General features: G+C 30.1%; 1 protein-coding gene across 1 annotated transcript in view; it reads left to right on the top strand.

Moving 5' to 3' along the window:
• LOC143069381 (uncharacterized) overlaps positions 1-15,763 on the top strand; it is a 30,930-nt gene extending 15,167 nt beyond the window's left edge. The window contains exons 2-5 of the mRNA XM_076243981.1: positions 1,287-1,746; positions 2,890-2,926; positions 4,656-4,748; positions 11,338-15,763. Of these exons, the coding sequence (XP_076100096.1) occupies positions 1,318-1,746; positions 2,890-2,926; positions 4,656-4,748; positions 11,338-11,786 (1,008 nt within the window). The 5' untranslated portion in view covers positions 1,287-1,317 and the 3' untranslated portion in view covers positions 11,787-15,763. The remainder of the gene's footprint in view (positions 1-1,286; positions 1,747-2,889; positions 2,927-4,655; positions 4,749-11,337) is intronic.
• The last annotated feature ends 1,012 nt before the right edge of the window (positions 15,764-16,775 follow it).

The following is a 16,775-nucleotide window of genomic DNA, read 5'->3' as shown; positions in this document are numbered from 1 at the left end:
ACTGTTGGGACCTAAACTCCCAAAATCAATACCAACCTTCCTTTTGTGGTCATAAACATTGTGTTTAAATTTCATTGATTTCTATTTACTTAAACCAAAGTTATTGTGCGAAAACCAAGAATAATGCTTATTTGGGCCCTTTTTTGGCCCCTAATTCCTAAACTGTTGAAACCAAAACTCCCAAAATCAATCCCAACCTTTCTTTTGTGGTCATAAACCTTGTGTCAAAATTTCATAGATTTCTATTAACTTAAACTAAAGTTATAGTGCGAAAACCAAGAACATGCTTATTTGGGCCCTTTTTGGCCCCTAATTCCTAAAATGTTGGGACCAAAACTCCCAAAATCAATACCAACCTTCCTTTTATGGTCATATACCTTGTGTTAAAATTTCATAGATTTCTATTCACTTTTACTAAAGTCAGAGTGCGAAAACTAAAAGTATTCGGACGACGACGACGCAGACGACGACACCAACGTGATAGCAATATACGACGAAAATTTTTTCAAAATTTGCGGTCGTATAAAAATTGGAAAACGATTGGCAAATGGCATTCCACCCACAAAAATGTAACATCATCAACATTTGTAAGAAACGCAAACCCACATCTAAATTACAACACTGATTTTAACTGTACATACTTTAGCTGTTCACTCACGCTGGAGTATATTCACTCAAAAATGAGTCCACTCCTTGACAGGAAGATAAGAAGGTACATAATACTTAAAATCACACAGGTTCATGTAAACTTTGACCTCACAATTCAAAATGTTTAACGTAACAATTAAAGTTATTGTTGCTTGACGTCAGAAGGTTACTGGTATTCTGAGCAGATCTAAGGTTATCCTGAGACAAAAAACGCAGCTGAATGCCTAAAGTGTAAATATGTTTATTGTTTTACATCTGCATTTAATCCATTTATACTGTTGTCTGGCCAGTGAAATGCACTTAAATCCATAGCTAGTGAGATTAATTTCATTTCCTCCACATTCAAAACAAGTCTCATAAAATGAGTGTAAAAGATTTACATCAGCATAGTAATATTAATTTTATAACCCCACTCAGCACTGTATTTTCCTCAAGATTTTAAATTCACCTACAATGTATTGATGAATCTTAATGATTTGATGATTTGAAAGATTTTTCAACTGTTTCCACATTTAATGTAAATTAATGAGTAAAAAAGGTTTAAAGAGATTTAGGACGATTTTTGGGGGGTTCAAAACACGAGAAATGAATAAGCAATCATGATCTATACAATCTACAAATGTTAATTTTAATTTTAGACTTTGGATGTTTTAAGTTCCCAACTTCAGAATGCCAGAAGGTGATAACAATCCAGGACCATCAGCAGCTTTTCAACCTAATGATGCGGCAGGCGAAGAAGTAACATTTTTACCACAGCCAGAGGGTCCGCAACCAACAGATGGCAATCAAACTCCTAAAGAAGGCGGACCTAAGAACCTATTTGATGATGGGTTGGCTGCTGTAAAAGAGAATAGAGTGTTTTCTGCTTGTGTTGTAGTTGACATTGTTTTGATACTGGTCATATTTGCTGTAACCCTTGCATGGTTGAATTTTGCACAGACAGAGATTGTTGATTTTGATCCTGCATTAGAAATGTATTGCATGAAATGCGAATATGTACAGGCATCTGCAGCTGATATAAGAAAGTACTTTCCTAATGCAGATTCAGGCAAGTGTTGTGCCGAAAAAGAAAGTTACATGAAGGATAGGCTGAAAAAGGTATTAATAATTAAGTTAAAATTTGTTTTAAGGAAAATATAGGAAATGTTATTTTTATTATGTGTCCAATGTTTGCAGATTAAAATAATTGATAAACAAAAGCAGTGATATAGTAGTATTCATGATCATTCATCGCATTGCTTTCAAATGGCATAAAGGAGTAGGTCCGGTAAGGGCCGATTTTGGCCTCAAATTTCAGGTTCATCTAACGAAAGATTTTGAACACTTTTTAAACACTTTTAAAAGTGCCTATTTCAATTGATTCAATTAGTTTATGTAAAACATTTTAACTGAGTTAGTCATTAAAAACGCTCTGATTCAAGCTTAAATATAAAAAATCTATCAAATATGCCAAAAAACGTCACTTTTCAGATGGTTTTTGTCAAAAATGAAAATGGCTGCATCTGTGTTCATCCTCAACCTTTATATATGTTATGTATTATCATCAAAAACAACTTACATTTCAATATCATGAAGGAACACGAATGTGACCACTTTCATTAAGAAGGTAACCATCTAAAATTTAACTAAATGCTAAAATTGTGAAGATTTCAGTAATTTAGCATGGCTTAATGATGCTAGTACCCAATATATGTGCATTGTATTGTCAAAAACAGCCCATATTTATGTAGCAGAAGCATTCTACTTTCCAGTAAATAGCTAAAAGATTACATTTTCACAATTTTGTAAAACTGCTATATGTTGGGGCCAAAAAGGGGTCTTACTGAACCTACTTCTTTAACTTCATCATTTTCTTGAGCAGATCATATACAAAAGCTGGCCTGAAAATTTCCTGATATACAGTACATTACTGATATATGATGTATGTCTTGTACTTAAAATTTATAAGAATTTATACAAAAATTTAAGAATTTTTATAAGAGGTAGAAAATAAAATGTTATTAGAAATACAGCTTAGGTCAAACTTAAATAACTCTAAAAAAAATTAATTGAGATGTTTTTGATTCCTGACATATTTTTGTATAGAATACAATTAAAATTGAAGTTACAAGAAATCGGCTAACAGACAAATGGTTACAGCTGTACAAAAATGTTTATAGGTACAAGTAGATATCTAATGATCAATTATAACTCTTTAATTAGTTCCCTTTTATATAAAACAATTTCTTAAATATTTTTCAGAAAGTGGAAAAGACATTAAATGAAGAATACAGGGAAAGTAAGTTAATACATTTTTATGCCCCCGCCGTGGCGTAGGGTGGCATTGAATTTTATCATTGTCTTGTCTGTATGTATGCCCTTCTGTACGTATTTCCCAAAGTTGGTTTCCGTTCTCTAACTTAAGATTGCCTCAACCAAATGTTAAGAAACAAATACACATTGCTTATTACCACAAAACATAGATCAAGTTTGAATTTTAGTGGTGTCACTTTAACTGTTCTAAAGTTATGCTCCTTGACAAATGGAAAAATTGCTGAATTTTTTGTTTCCGTTCTCTTATTTATGATAGCCCTAACCAAATGTCATAAAGCTTATACACAATGCTTATTACCTCAAAATCAGATCAAGTTTGAATTTAGGGGGTGTTACTTTTATTGTTCTAGAGTTGTGCCCCTTTACAAATGGAAAACTTGCTGAATATTTTTCGTCTACGTTCTCTAACTTCAGTTTGCCTCAACCAAATGTTATGAAACTTACACACAATTGTTATTACCATACCACAAAACTCAGTATAAGTACAAATTTGGATAGTGACACTTTTACCATTCTTCAGTTATGTCCCTTTATAACTTTACATAATATGCAAGTGGGGGCATCATCTGTGTCACATGGACACATTCCAAATTTATGTTTTCATATCTCGGTAAATTAATGTTGGATCCTTGTCTGTCTGATACCTGGTCCTTGATTTTGGTACTTTTCCATCATCTTTAGTCATTGCTTTTTCTGACTCTTAAACTAATCAGCAGAGAAAACAAAGGCTGGACATGCAATTAATAAAGTTTTAACTGAGTGCTTTGTAATTGACAAAAAGGTAGATGGATACATTTCTGAGAAGGCAAGCCAATTGATTTTCATGCTTTAAAGAATTTATAACTAAACTTTTTATGTTACATTTAGCATGATTAGGGAAATATAAAAATATAAACATTTTAACTCATATTGCTGTGAGGTAAATGTCATAAACAACTGTTTTTTTAACAGCCAGAAATATTTCTTATCATTAGGTAGTTCTTTAAAATTAGTACAAAAAGTGATAACTTTATCAAATAATAATTTCCTCTGTTCATTATATTACTGTAAAATGGGTCTCATCTTCAATAGAATTTGATCCATGTGATAAGCAGTGATGATATAGATGTTGAGTTCTCTCTGTGTATTTTTTACTATATCTATCTTTCTCAATTCTAAGATCATGAGCACTTATTCTCATTTTACATATAGCTCTTCTTATACTAAAATCTTTAATTGATAAATAAGCCTCCTTTACATAGTCAGTCTTGAGGTTGAAATAATTTTCTAATTTACTATTACCTTGTGATAAGGTCTCAGATCTTTTGACCAACCAAAATGTTTTAAAACTATTACAAAGTTTACATTTTACAAATTTAATTAATTTATTGAGCTTTGTATCTAAATTTTGTATATCAAGTGATTGAAGTACATATCTAATAGATGAATACCAACAATTAATGTTTTCTGCATCTAAACTTTTATTGAAACATATTAAGCATCATAAAGTAACCCTTTGTAATTTATGAAACGGCATATTGTTAACTTGTTCTTATTCTAAAATATTTTCCTTTTGCAATGAGCAACTAACAATGTTAATATGTAGATTATTCATTATAAATTTGTGTGAATGTTTGTTTTGGTTTATTTGTTTGCTAACATTTTTGTTTTTAATTTCTTTTACCTATGCATATAATTACATATTTCCATTGCAGAGCCTCTGTTCCAATTGTGTCTGAATTCTACAACAGCAGAACACCCAAAGGGATATGGTCAGATTAGAAGTGTTAGCCAGGCACAGGGAAATGGTATGTACGATGCACATTTTTAAAATATCGTAAGGGGGCCTGTGGGTCTAAATCATTTAATTTTTTTCGCTACAATTTTCTATAAATAAACTTTATCTTATTCTTAATAGAAAAATGAAATAAAAAAATCATTAAATGGGGTCACCGTTCATTTACGCTCACAATCTGCCTTCGATGTCACTTTTTTCTGTTGAACTAATAGGAGAAATATTTATTTTATGTTAAGCTTATTTGTAAACAACAATAAAAAATATAGATCACCGATGAGTTAAAAAAGATTTTCTAATTTTAATGCCAAAAAATGGCATTTTTGCAGCAAATGGAGATAATTTGGGGCTTTTTCAATGATATATACATTTTAAAAGTCACCTGGGGCCAACACCAATTGATTTTTTGGAATGATTCTTGTACCATACAATACAATACAAAGTTTTTTATTGTCAATTATGACGCCCAATTATTTGAGCAGTACAATTAGGTTCAATTTCATACAAGTGATTACATATTGATTACATTGATTATTTAACAATTAAACAAAGTCAAGTCTTTTTCACCCAAATAATTTCTGCAAAAAAGATGAATATATATATATATATATAGTATTACAATATAATATAGATGGACAAACTACCGGTGACTAAACTGTATCTAGAATTGATTTTCTCTCTTTGAATAAAGTACACAATAATAAACTTACTTTTTTAATTATAACATTATCCTCAGATGACATTAACCATATTAATTTTGATTTATTTGGGAGGCTTTTAAAATTTTTGTTAACCTTATTTAAGTAATTTATATATTCAGATCTTTTATTTTCTAAAACAGGGCACTGAAGAAGAAAATGAATTTTATCTTCAACTTCAGTGTTACATAATTTACATATTCTATCCTCCACTCGAAGCCCCACATATCTGCCTCTTTCAATTTCTAATTTATGTGCACTGACTCTAAACTTAGTGAGCAGTCGCCTTTCATCCTCATGTAAAATTAATAAGTATTTTTCCATATAAATATTTTCTTTAAATAATCTGTAAGTTCTTAGTTTATTTCCATGCTGTTTATTTTGTCTATCATTGTAAAGTTCAGATTTCCAAATACAAGAATATTTCTGTTTTAATTTCCGGTAAATTAGTGATTTTAAATCCATCTTTGAATTTTTAATAAGTTTAAGATCTATATCAAGATATTTCATAAGAATAGCAATACAACTATAACAACTATTTTTGTTTTAACTATTTACTAGTGATCTAGAGACATTCAGGGCTTCAGAGAGAAGGATATCATCAGACTTTAATATATATTTATAATATCTAAACATATTTAAAATTACTTCAAGAAATAAGGGAAATCTTCCCATTTCACCCAATACAGCTATATTTGTAGATTTTTTACCTAAACCCAAAGAAAATTTACAGAATTTGACATGAATACTTTCTTGTTTCATGTCCTTGCATAGTTTAAAAATATTATGTTCATTTTTATTTAGTTTATTTATTACTGAAGATCCCCATATTTCACTCCCATATAACAACACAGGTTTCACAGTATGATCAAATATATGTGAAAGTGTGTTAATTTTAGGTTTATATAAGGTAAAACTTTTTTTATATTTAAATAAAGCTTTCAGTCCCCTTTTATATAAATCATCTTTAGCCTCTGTAAAGCTTCCACTTGCGCTCACATAAATTCCTAAATATTTATAGCCCCTAGCCCTTTCAATAGGTGTATTATTAATATTAAATATGTTTTCATCTAGTTTTCCTGTTTTATTAAATACTACTGATTTAGTTTTCTTTATATTTATTTGGAGCCCCCATTTATCACAATAATTATATAGTTTATCAATACACCTCTGTAGACCATCAGCTGTTTCTGACATCAATACTAAGTCATCTGCATACAATAAGCAATTAAGGTGATAGGAATTTAAAATAGCAGGTTTACATGTCTCATCAAAAGAGTCAAGAATATCATTTATAAAAATTTTAAATAAAGTGGGGCTTAAATTATCCCCTTGTTTGACTCCTATGTTAGATGTAAAGTTTTCAGTCATAGAATATTTGTTTACCTTTACACAAAGTTCAGTATTATTAGCTCACCTGGCCCAAAGGGCCAAGTGAGCTTTTCTCATCACTTGACGTCCGGCGTCGTCCGGCGTTAGCTTTTACAAAAATCTTCTCCTCTGAAACTGCTGGGCCAAATCAAACCAAACTTGGCCACAATCATTATTGGGGTATCTTGTTTAAAAAATGTGTGGCGTGACCCGGTCATCCAACCAAGATGGCCGCCACGGCTAAAAATAGAACATAGGGGTAAAATGCAGTTTTTGGCTTATAACTCAAAAACCAAAGCATTTAGAGGAAATCTGACATGGGGTAAAAATGTTTATCAGGTCAAGATCTATCTGCCCTGAAATTTTCAGATGAATCGGTTAACCTGTTGTTGGGTTGCTGCCCCTGAATTGGTAATTTTGAGGAAATTTTGCTGTTTTTGGTTATTATCTTGAATATTATTATAGATAGAGATAAACTGTAAACAGTAATAATGTTCAGCAAAGTTAGATTTACAAATAAGTCAACATGACCGAAATGGTCAGTTGACCCCTTTAGGAGTTATTGCCCTATATAGTCAATTTTTAACCATTTTTCATAAATCTAAGTAATCTTCTACAAAAATCTTCTCCTCTGAAACTACTGAGCCAAATTAATCCAGACTTGGCCACAATCATCTTTGGGGTATCTAGTTTAAAAAATGTGTGGCGTGACCCTGTCAACCAACCAAGATGGCTGCCACGGCCAAAAATAGAACATAGGGGTAAAATGCAGTTTTTGGCTTATAACTCAAAAACCAAAGCATTTTGAGGAAATTTGACATGGGATAAAAATGTTTATCAGGTCAATATCTATCTGCCCTGAAATTTTCAGATGAATTGGACAATCGGTTGTTGGCTTGCTGCCCTCCAATTGGTAATTTTTAAAGAAATTTTGCCGTTTTTGGTTATTATCTTGAATACTATTATAGATAGAGATAAACTGTAAACAGCAATAATGTTCAGCAAAGTAAGATCTACAAATAAGTCAACATGACCTAAATGGTCAATTGACCCCTTAAGGAGTTATTGCCCTTTATAGTCAATTTTTAACAATTTTCATTAATTCGGTAAATTTATGTAAATTTTTACCAAATATTTTTCTCTGTTACTAATGGGCAAGGTTCATTATAGATATAATTGTAAGAAGCAAGAACGTTCAGTAAAGTAAGAACTTCAAACACATCACCATCACCAAAATACAATTTTGTCATGAATCCATTTGTGTCCTTTGTTTAATATGCACATAGACCAAGGTGAGCGACACAGGCTCTTTAGAGCCTCTAGTTATACATATCTTTTAGAGTGTTATAAAATAAATCACTGACTCCAATATTTCTCAGTTTATAAAAAAGTCCATCATGATTAACAGTATCAAAGGCTCTTCGTAGGTCAACAAAGCATGTAAAGAATTTTTTATTACCTTGTTGAGTATACTTTTCTATAAGAGTTCTCAAAACTAAGTGATGATCACTGGTGTGCTTGCCTTTACAGAAACCAATTTGTTCCGGTTTAATAATATTTCTACTTGCCTAAAATTTCTCTAAACGAATATTTAAAATTTTCACAAATAACTTGCCTAAACAACTTCCAATGGTAATTCCTCTATAATTTGAAGGATCATCTTTTGAACCACTTTTAAATAAAGGAACTATATATCCTTTTGCCCAAATTTTTGGAAAATTTCCTGAGTTTAAGATACTATTAAACAATTTTTGAAAACAAGAAACTAAATATATTTGACTGGACTTTAACATTTCATTTAAAATTGAGTCAAAACCACTGGCTTTTTTATTTTTTAGTGTACTAATCGCCTTTTCTATTTCTGCTTTTGAAATCAAATTATCAAGTTCAGTAAATATTTTTTCTCTTTCCATGTCTTTTAGCTTATCTTTTAAATAATCACATGATGCATTAGTGTCTTTTTCATTTAAATTTTTAAAATAAGAAAACCAAGCATCTGTTGACACATCAGATGTGGTATTCTCCCTATTTGTATCTGATAACTCGTGAAGCAGTGCCCAATATTGACTTGGATTATTGTCTTTTAAATTATCTAATTTATCTATTAAATCTTGTCGAAAATCCCTTATTTTTTTCTTCCTTGTTTTTCTGTAATGTTTTAATAGACTGAAAAAAGATGACCGTATTACTGGATCAAAAGGATATTTTTGTAATAATTTTTCTTTATCATTTAAGTTATTTTTTAATTTAGATAATGAAGCATCTAACCAATTAGGTTTTTTCTTTACATTTTGTTTTAACTTGCTTGTTGATTTTTTAGTAGGCTTTTGTTTTAGTGATAAATTTGCAGCTTCATAGAATATAGTATTAACATCTTTAATCATGTTATTTATATCAGAATGGTATTCAGTTTTATTAAAATTTAAAAAATTTTGTTGCATACTGCCTGAAGATAGTGCTTCCTGAAATAATTCAGTAGAGTTCTCATTCCATTTACAACTTTTAAGAGACATCTGAGTTTGACACGTATCTCCTTTTATTTTACAATGTATGTTCAATAACGCAGAAATTTGACAATGATCAGAGAGATCGCCCAATAAGTTATGGACTTTAAAAAAACATACTTTTGATAATAAATTTTCTGATACAATAAAATAATCTACAACACTACATCCATATGATAAAGTAACAACTACTAAAGGAAATTAATAAAATTTGTAATGAAAAGTAAATGTTTAGTTTTTTTCTTACACTAGTTAAAAAGACTATCTTTTATCTATTGTAAACAGGAAAGATCAATCTTTAATTGGACTTAAAAAGTCCACATCTAAAGGTGGATTTAAAAAGATTGTTCTTTCTTCAAGTTTAAATGCTTAGATGGATCACAATTGAGCTTTCTTCCAGTGAATATAATATTTAGTTATGAAAATAAATCTGTGCATGTTCGGCTGCAAAACACACATGTTTAAAACCAATGTATAGATTCTGCCATTTTTTAGCTCACCTGACCTGAAAGGTCAAGTGAGCTTTTCTCATCACTTGGCGTCCGTCGTCCGTCGTCCTGCATCCGTCGTCCGTCGTCTGTAAACTTTTACAAAAATCTTCTCCTCTGAAACTACTGGGCCAAATTCTACCAAACTTGGCCACAATCATCCTTGGGATATCTAGTTTAAAAAATGTGTGGCGTGACCCGTCAAACCAACCAAGATGGCCACCATGGCTAAAAATAGAACATAGGGGTAAAATGCAGTTTTTGGCTTATAACTCAAAAACCAAAGCATTTAGAGCAAATCTGACATGGGGTAAAATTGTTTATCAGGTGAAGATCTATCTGCCCTGAAATTTTCAGACGAATCGGATAACCTGTTGTTGGGTTGCTGCCCCTGAAATGGTTATTTTAAGGAAATTTTGCAGTTTTTGGTTATTATCTTGAATACTATTATAGATAGAGATAAACTGTAAACAGCAATAATGTTCAGCAGAGTAAGACCTACAAATAAGTCAACATGACCAAAATTGCCAGTCGACCCCTTAAGGAGTTATTGCCCCATATAGTCAATTTTTAACAACTTTTCATCATTTTTTGTAACTTTTCTAAAAATCTTCTTCTCTAAAACTACTTTGCCAAATTTAATCAAACTTGGCGACAATTATCATTGTGGTTTATAGTTTAAAAAATGTGTCCGATGACCCAGCCTACCAAACAAAATGGCCGACATGGCTAAAATTAGAACATAGTGGTAAAATGCAGTTTTTGCTTTATATCTTTGAAACCAAGACATTTAGGGCAAATCTTTCAAGATTTTAATGTCCATCAGAATAAGATATATCCCCTCACAAATTTTCAGTTGAATCGGACAACCTGTTGTTGGGTTGCTGCCCTTAAATTGGTTATTTTAAGAAAATTTTGCAGTTTTTGGTTATTATCTTGAATACTATTATAGATAGAGATAAACTGTAAACAGCAAAGTAAGATCTACAAATAAGTCAGCATGATCTAAATTGTTAGAGGACCCCCTAAGGAGTTATTGCCCTTTAGAGTCAATATTAAACAACTTTTCCTCATTTTTGTAACTTGTATAAAAATCTTTTCTAAAACTACTTGGCCAAATTTAACCAAACTTGGCCACAATCATAATACTAGGGTATCAATTTTTAAAAAGAGTGTCTAATGACCCCGCCTACCAACAAAGATGGCCGACATCAGTAAACACATTAACAGGTGAGCGACACAGGCTCTTGAGAGCCTCTAGTTATCATTCTTCTGCATGGATAAATTCTATTTCTTTGTTTTTGACTTATTTATAACTAAATGTATAATATTCAGGTCAGACCTGTTCTTTTTATTTTGCAGTGTAACTGCGCTATGTTAAATAAGATTGATCTCATTTGATCTTGCTTATGCAAGTGTAAACAAACACTCATCTTTTAAAGATCCATCCAAATAAAGATCAGTTCAATTTTCTTCAAATGTAAATGGGGTCTAAATGAATCAAAACATGGTATTTATTTTATTTCTGTATCTATTTACAGTACTTCCTAATTTGTACTTGATAAAATGGGACTTTCCACCAAGCAATCCTGATCCAGATACATTTTTAAAAGAAGTTGTGTATGACAACACTGATGGATATTACCAGGTCAAGAGAGCAGGGTACTACCACATCTACAGCAATCTGGTATTTGAATTCAAGAAGGATAATTCAACAAATGTCACACCAGCAGAAAGTGTTATTCGTCATTTGGTTTTAAAATACAGGAAGGAATACAACATTGGAGAAAAGTTTTTGGAAGGGTATTCCACTTTGTGCCCTAATACTGGAGATACAACATGGAACTCTTTTGTTTTCGGAAATTTTTATTTGGAGACCACAGATAAGGTCAAGGTCTTTGTTAATAATCCTGGTCATCTGGCTATAAAAGGTAACAGTCCAGGTGGCATTGAGAAGGCCACATCTTACTTTGGGATGTATTTGATTTAAATGAAAAAGATTTCAGGAGGGTAGTTTTTATATGCTTTACAGGACAATCAAATTTTAAAACTTTGGGAAGGGGGTTATGGGGATATACCTTGAGGTCAGAGTGGTCCAGATCAATTGGTCTGGATTTGATTTTTTAATTTATTAAAACAAAAAATATGAAAAGAAGCTTTTTGTCCATTCCTTCATATATTCATCAACAAATTCAGTACTTGTAAAAATTGTGATGGAGGCAAGTTTTGGTAAATTTTCTTTCATATTCACTTGACCCTTGATGGGTTTGGCTATTAAAAATTTCTTTGACCGCTTTTTATTTAAAAGTTTATTTCTTTTGGGTACCGGTAAACACTTATCTCAAGGAGGTTTTAACCTCCTTGCTTATCTTTAGCTTTTGTGTGGTTCTCTTGATTGAACAGGAAAGGCTCTTTTACAACTACAATTTAATGGAAACATTTTGTTGCTATTATTTGCTCTTTTCAAGAAAATAGTCAATCATTGTTAAGTATTTAGTTTGTGAGAATATCTGTGAAAAGTTTTTATTGGAGAATGATATTTGCCAAGAAAAAGAAAAAAAAAGGGGGATCTGTATTTAACATTGTTAGAAATGTTTTGAGAGTAAGAGCTTATAAATTCCGCATTTTATTGAAGCGGGAGTTTTCTTATATTAGTACTTGCTAAGAGTATGTTTTATATTTTTGAATCAAATTTGAACATTTCATACTACAAATGAGAGAAAGTAATAACTGTTTTCTGTAATAATTGAAAATGTATGAAAGCAAAAAAAAAGTGAAAGTCATCTGAACTGTAATTTTATAAACTGCAAGCTTACAATACTTTTGAAGATATGAAAGCATAAATTTAGATACATAGATCATTATATTATATTCTAACATATCACTTATATAACATTATATTATTTCGTGTCTGATTAAATCTGAAGACAAAAATAACCTGACGTTTGCATGCATGTTATCATTGTAGTACAAATATTTTAGTATAAACATATATCATTTTATTTCCCAATATATTTGAATGATATGAGAATGAAAAGTTACTATTTGAGGTATATATTTGTTATATTTAAGAGAGTTTTTAAATCAGTCTTTTTTAATGTATGAAGGTCATTTGATAATGACAGAGCATTTAGTTATATCACAAGAAAAGGTTTTTTTTTGTACACCTTGATAATGCTCTTCATATAAGCAATGCATGTAGTTCCAAAATTTCGATACTGTAAAATTGAGTGTAAATTTATATTTAACAGCAGTAAAGTAAAAGATGGCAATAGAATAAAAGATGTAATTGTTTTAATATGAATCACAAGGAAAAAAGAAAATGCATAATGTAGTGCCATAATTTTTTTCACTATGTAAATAATTTTTGAGTGCCATAAATATATTTGTTGTTGTAATTCATATGTAAGTTTTGTATTAATATTTTAATGACCATAAAATCAAAGATAAGAAATCCATATCTATTCTTTTCTAACCTGATTTGATTTGTTAGTTATATTCTAGTTTTTCATGAGGTTTTTCTTTTATGTATTCTGTAACACCTTTTTTTCTATTTTGAATCATCCCATGTTATCAAAATGTTTTTTGAAGCAGGATACATTTTAGATGTAATTTCATATCAGCAAATTACTACATAAGGATTCAATTTACTAGCAACTTTGAAAATACAAAAAAAAATGATTTCCTCTTCTATTCTTTTTGGGTTCTTTTTTTTTCCTTTTCTGTAAATCATTGCTCTTTTCTGTAAGTTGTCAGACCCATTTACTAGTACATTAAACTAATTGCCCTCCATGCCTCAATAAAGGCCAGGGCTGGCATAGAATTTTTTTTGTTGGATAGCTTTTAAGCCAATAAGGAAAAAGGTGGTGTTTTTTTTTTTTTTTTAATTATTTGTGTTCTGTGAAATAATTTTTTTCAAATCAAAATATAAAACTATGAATTTTATGCATAATAGAAAATTAGGGTTGGTAATTTTTACAGTTGTTTTCTTGTTTGTTTTGCTTTTTATTAATTGTTTACTTTAGTTGTTTTAACATAGATTAGTTTGAGTGGAAATGTATTAGTAACTGCACAATGTAAGGAACATCAAAATCAAATTTCACCTGCTTATTCAGTGGCACCGGTTTAAATGATCTTTGAAAGATCCAAGAAATTTCTTAGCAACTCTTGATTAGTTTTTGTATAAATTATTTAGACATCAGCATTATACATCTTTTTTATTTTACAATGAGTTTTCAATAAACAATTGGTGTACCTATTTTATTATCATTGCTAAATGTTGGCAGCTCAATTCAATAGGATTTTTTTTCCTTTTTATGCGTTGAATTTTTGTGAGAAGTTGTACATTTCATAAATTTTATTATGGACTTATCAGAAATATTTTGATTGCCCTGAATTTGAGCTGCCAATAAACATCTGTATATATTCTTGGTGCAAATTTTTCATTCATGTTATATATTTTATGCATATTTGATATAATAATATAATAAATGTTTAATTTTTTAATTGCGTCTTATATTTTAAACAAGGCACTAAAATTCAGGATTTGGGATATAATTAGTAATTTTTTATGTTTATTTTTTTCCCTTCTTTTTGAAAAGGGAAACAACAACTGCACACCTTTTAATAAGCTCACAGTAAATTCAGAAATTATTGGCAAATTTTATTATTGTGAAAAAATGCGACTCTGTGAGTATGGCAATAATAAGATACATATATCTTAATGCAGATTTTCCTGAAATTGCAATTAATAATCTTACCCATTGCCTTGCTTTAAATATCGCAATAATAAATGCACACAATAATTTCTGAATTTACAGTATTTGATATCAAATCATTATAAAATAATGGAGAAGTTGCACTAACAAAATTTCAGTGAAGGTGTATAGCACTTTTATTGACTTAAAATTGTTTGAATTTATGTTTTCTTAGTCATTTAACTTTATATACATGTAGTATTAAGGTTGTAACTTATATAACACTCACTTTTTAATGTCTGTAGCTTTATATTGAATATTAAACTCAGAACATTAAATTTATTTCACTCAAACATTATGTACTCAGATGCTTAAGCCTTCAGTGTATTAAACATTAGACAAGAGTGTGATATGTTTGTTTTGGATTTTTTTCATGTTTTTTTTTCAATTTCGTCCTGTGGTTTTAAAAAAAATAATTAACAATTTAAATATTTTAATTTTTTGAAATAAATCAAACTTATCAAAATTCAATTCTTGTATGAGGACAAAATTTACTCATTTTAAGTTTTTATTAAGAGACAACTTTCCAATAGACTCATGCAGATGTGTAAGAAAGTTCACGAAGTTGCAAGATTCTCTTTAAAACAATTTTATTAAGCTTAAAGATAGTTATATTCTGGTTTGGCTTTACCTTTAAATCTCTTTTGTTTAATCAGTTAGTTAATGGTGTATTACCGATAGTTTTTTTGGATTTTCAAAGTTTGGCCTCGGCCATCACTGAAGAGATGTAATCGTCCGAATGTGCATTATATGCAGTAAAATTGATACTGTTTATGTAATATGGATTTTAATGACTATATAATTAGAAATGACGAATCAAAAGTGCCTGATAGCTTTTATTGAATTTTCCAAATGTCCACATGTTACATATGATTTTGATATCATGTAATTTGTATTTCTAACCTTTTATCTAAAAATTGTATAAAAAAAAATGAAAAAAAATGAAAATTGAAATTTAAAATAATGTTAGTTTTTGTCTTGTTGATAATTCAAATTCCTACATTAAGTAAATTTAGTAAAGAATAGTTTCTTTATACAAGAGTAGACTGGCTATAAAAATGAATTAAATATGTGTTTTTTAGTTCCCGACTATTTTTCAAATCAATCCAATTACTACTTTCGGTTATAGTGCAATGTTTACTACAGCAGCTACTTGTCATGTAATGTACATAACAATTTGCAGAGTGAATAAAATATAGACAATAACTTTTTTTAGTTTCACTTTTTTTTTATGCCTATTCCTTTTTATATGGCTATGAATTTTATATCATCCACTCACCCATAGCGAGGGTAGTTTTCATAGGAGTCCTTTCTGTAATACAGTTAACACTATTAAAATTCAGATTTTGTTTGAACTGTATTAAACTGCTGAACCTAGTTATTCCTAGAGTTCATGATTTTGCACCTATTTACCAAAGATTTACCTTGATGTACAGCCAGGTAAGCTCTTATAATTCTGGCAATAGGTCTGCACCAAAAGGAAATTGAGATTTTTCCAGTTTCCTTTTATAACTAGAGGCTATAAAGAGCTGATGTGGCTCACCTTGGTCTATGTGCATATTCAACAAAGGACACTCTCCAACATTGTAGACAAGAACAGAATTCATGACAAAAATGTCTGTTTTGTTGATCTTGTATTGGTGATCATTTATTTAGTTTCCCTCTATTTTCTTTAGTTTTTGATCAAAACAAAAAGAGGGTGATGTGACCTTAAAGTGGGATAGTGCAAAAATCAATAAAACTTATGTAGAAGTTCAGGCTTCTCAAAATAATAAGAAAATAATACTTTTGAACAAGAGTCCACCTAAACTTGAAATTATTCTAGGTTATATATATATTATTTGCCTTTAAAAGGAGATAAAACACTTGTAAACTTTATTTGATGGAAAAGGATGTGGATTATATAAAATTCATAGACACCAAAGCAATACCAGAGCTTGACAAAATGGTGCTTTCGTTGCTTCAACTCGAAATTCTTCAAATATGGACAAATTCTTAATACCAAGAGCAGATTATTTTTTTATATTGAAAAAAATAAAAGTGCATATGCTGAAATGCCTTGACTGTTATACTTATAGAAATTATATAATATGATGGTTTTACTACAACAACATTATCAATGATCAACTCCAATGAGGTCAGACTCACTGTGAGTTGAAAAATGCCAGACAGTACAGACATGTACTCCTTACAATCATTCCATATACCAAATATAGTAGTCT

This window comes from Mytilus galloprovincialis, chromosome 3 (assembly GCF_965363235.1).
Source record: "Mytilus galloprovincialis chromosome 3, xbMytGall1.hap1.1, whole genome shotgun sequence".
NCBI classification, from domain to species: domain Eukaryota; kingdom Metazoa; phylum Mollusca; class Bivalvia; order Mytilida; family Mytilidae; genus Mytilus; species Mytilus galloprovincialis.
Note: the sequence above shows the minus strand (reverse complement) of the source record. Positions and strands in the feature narration are given on the sequence as shown.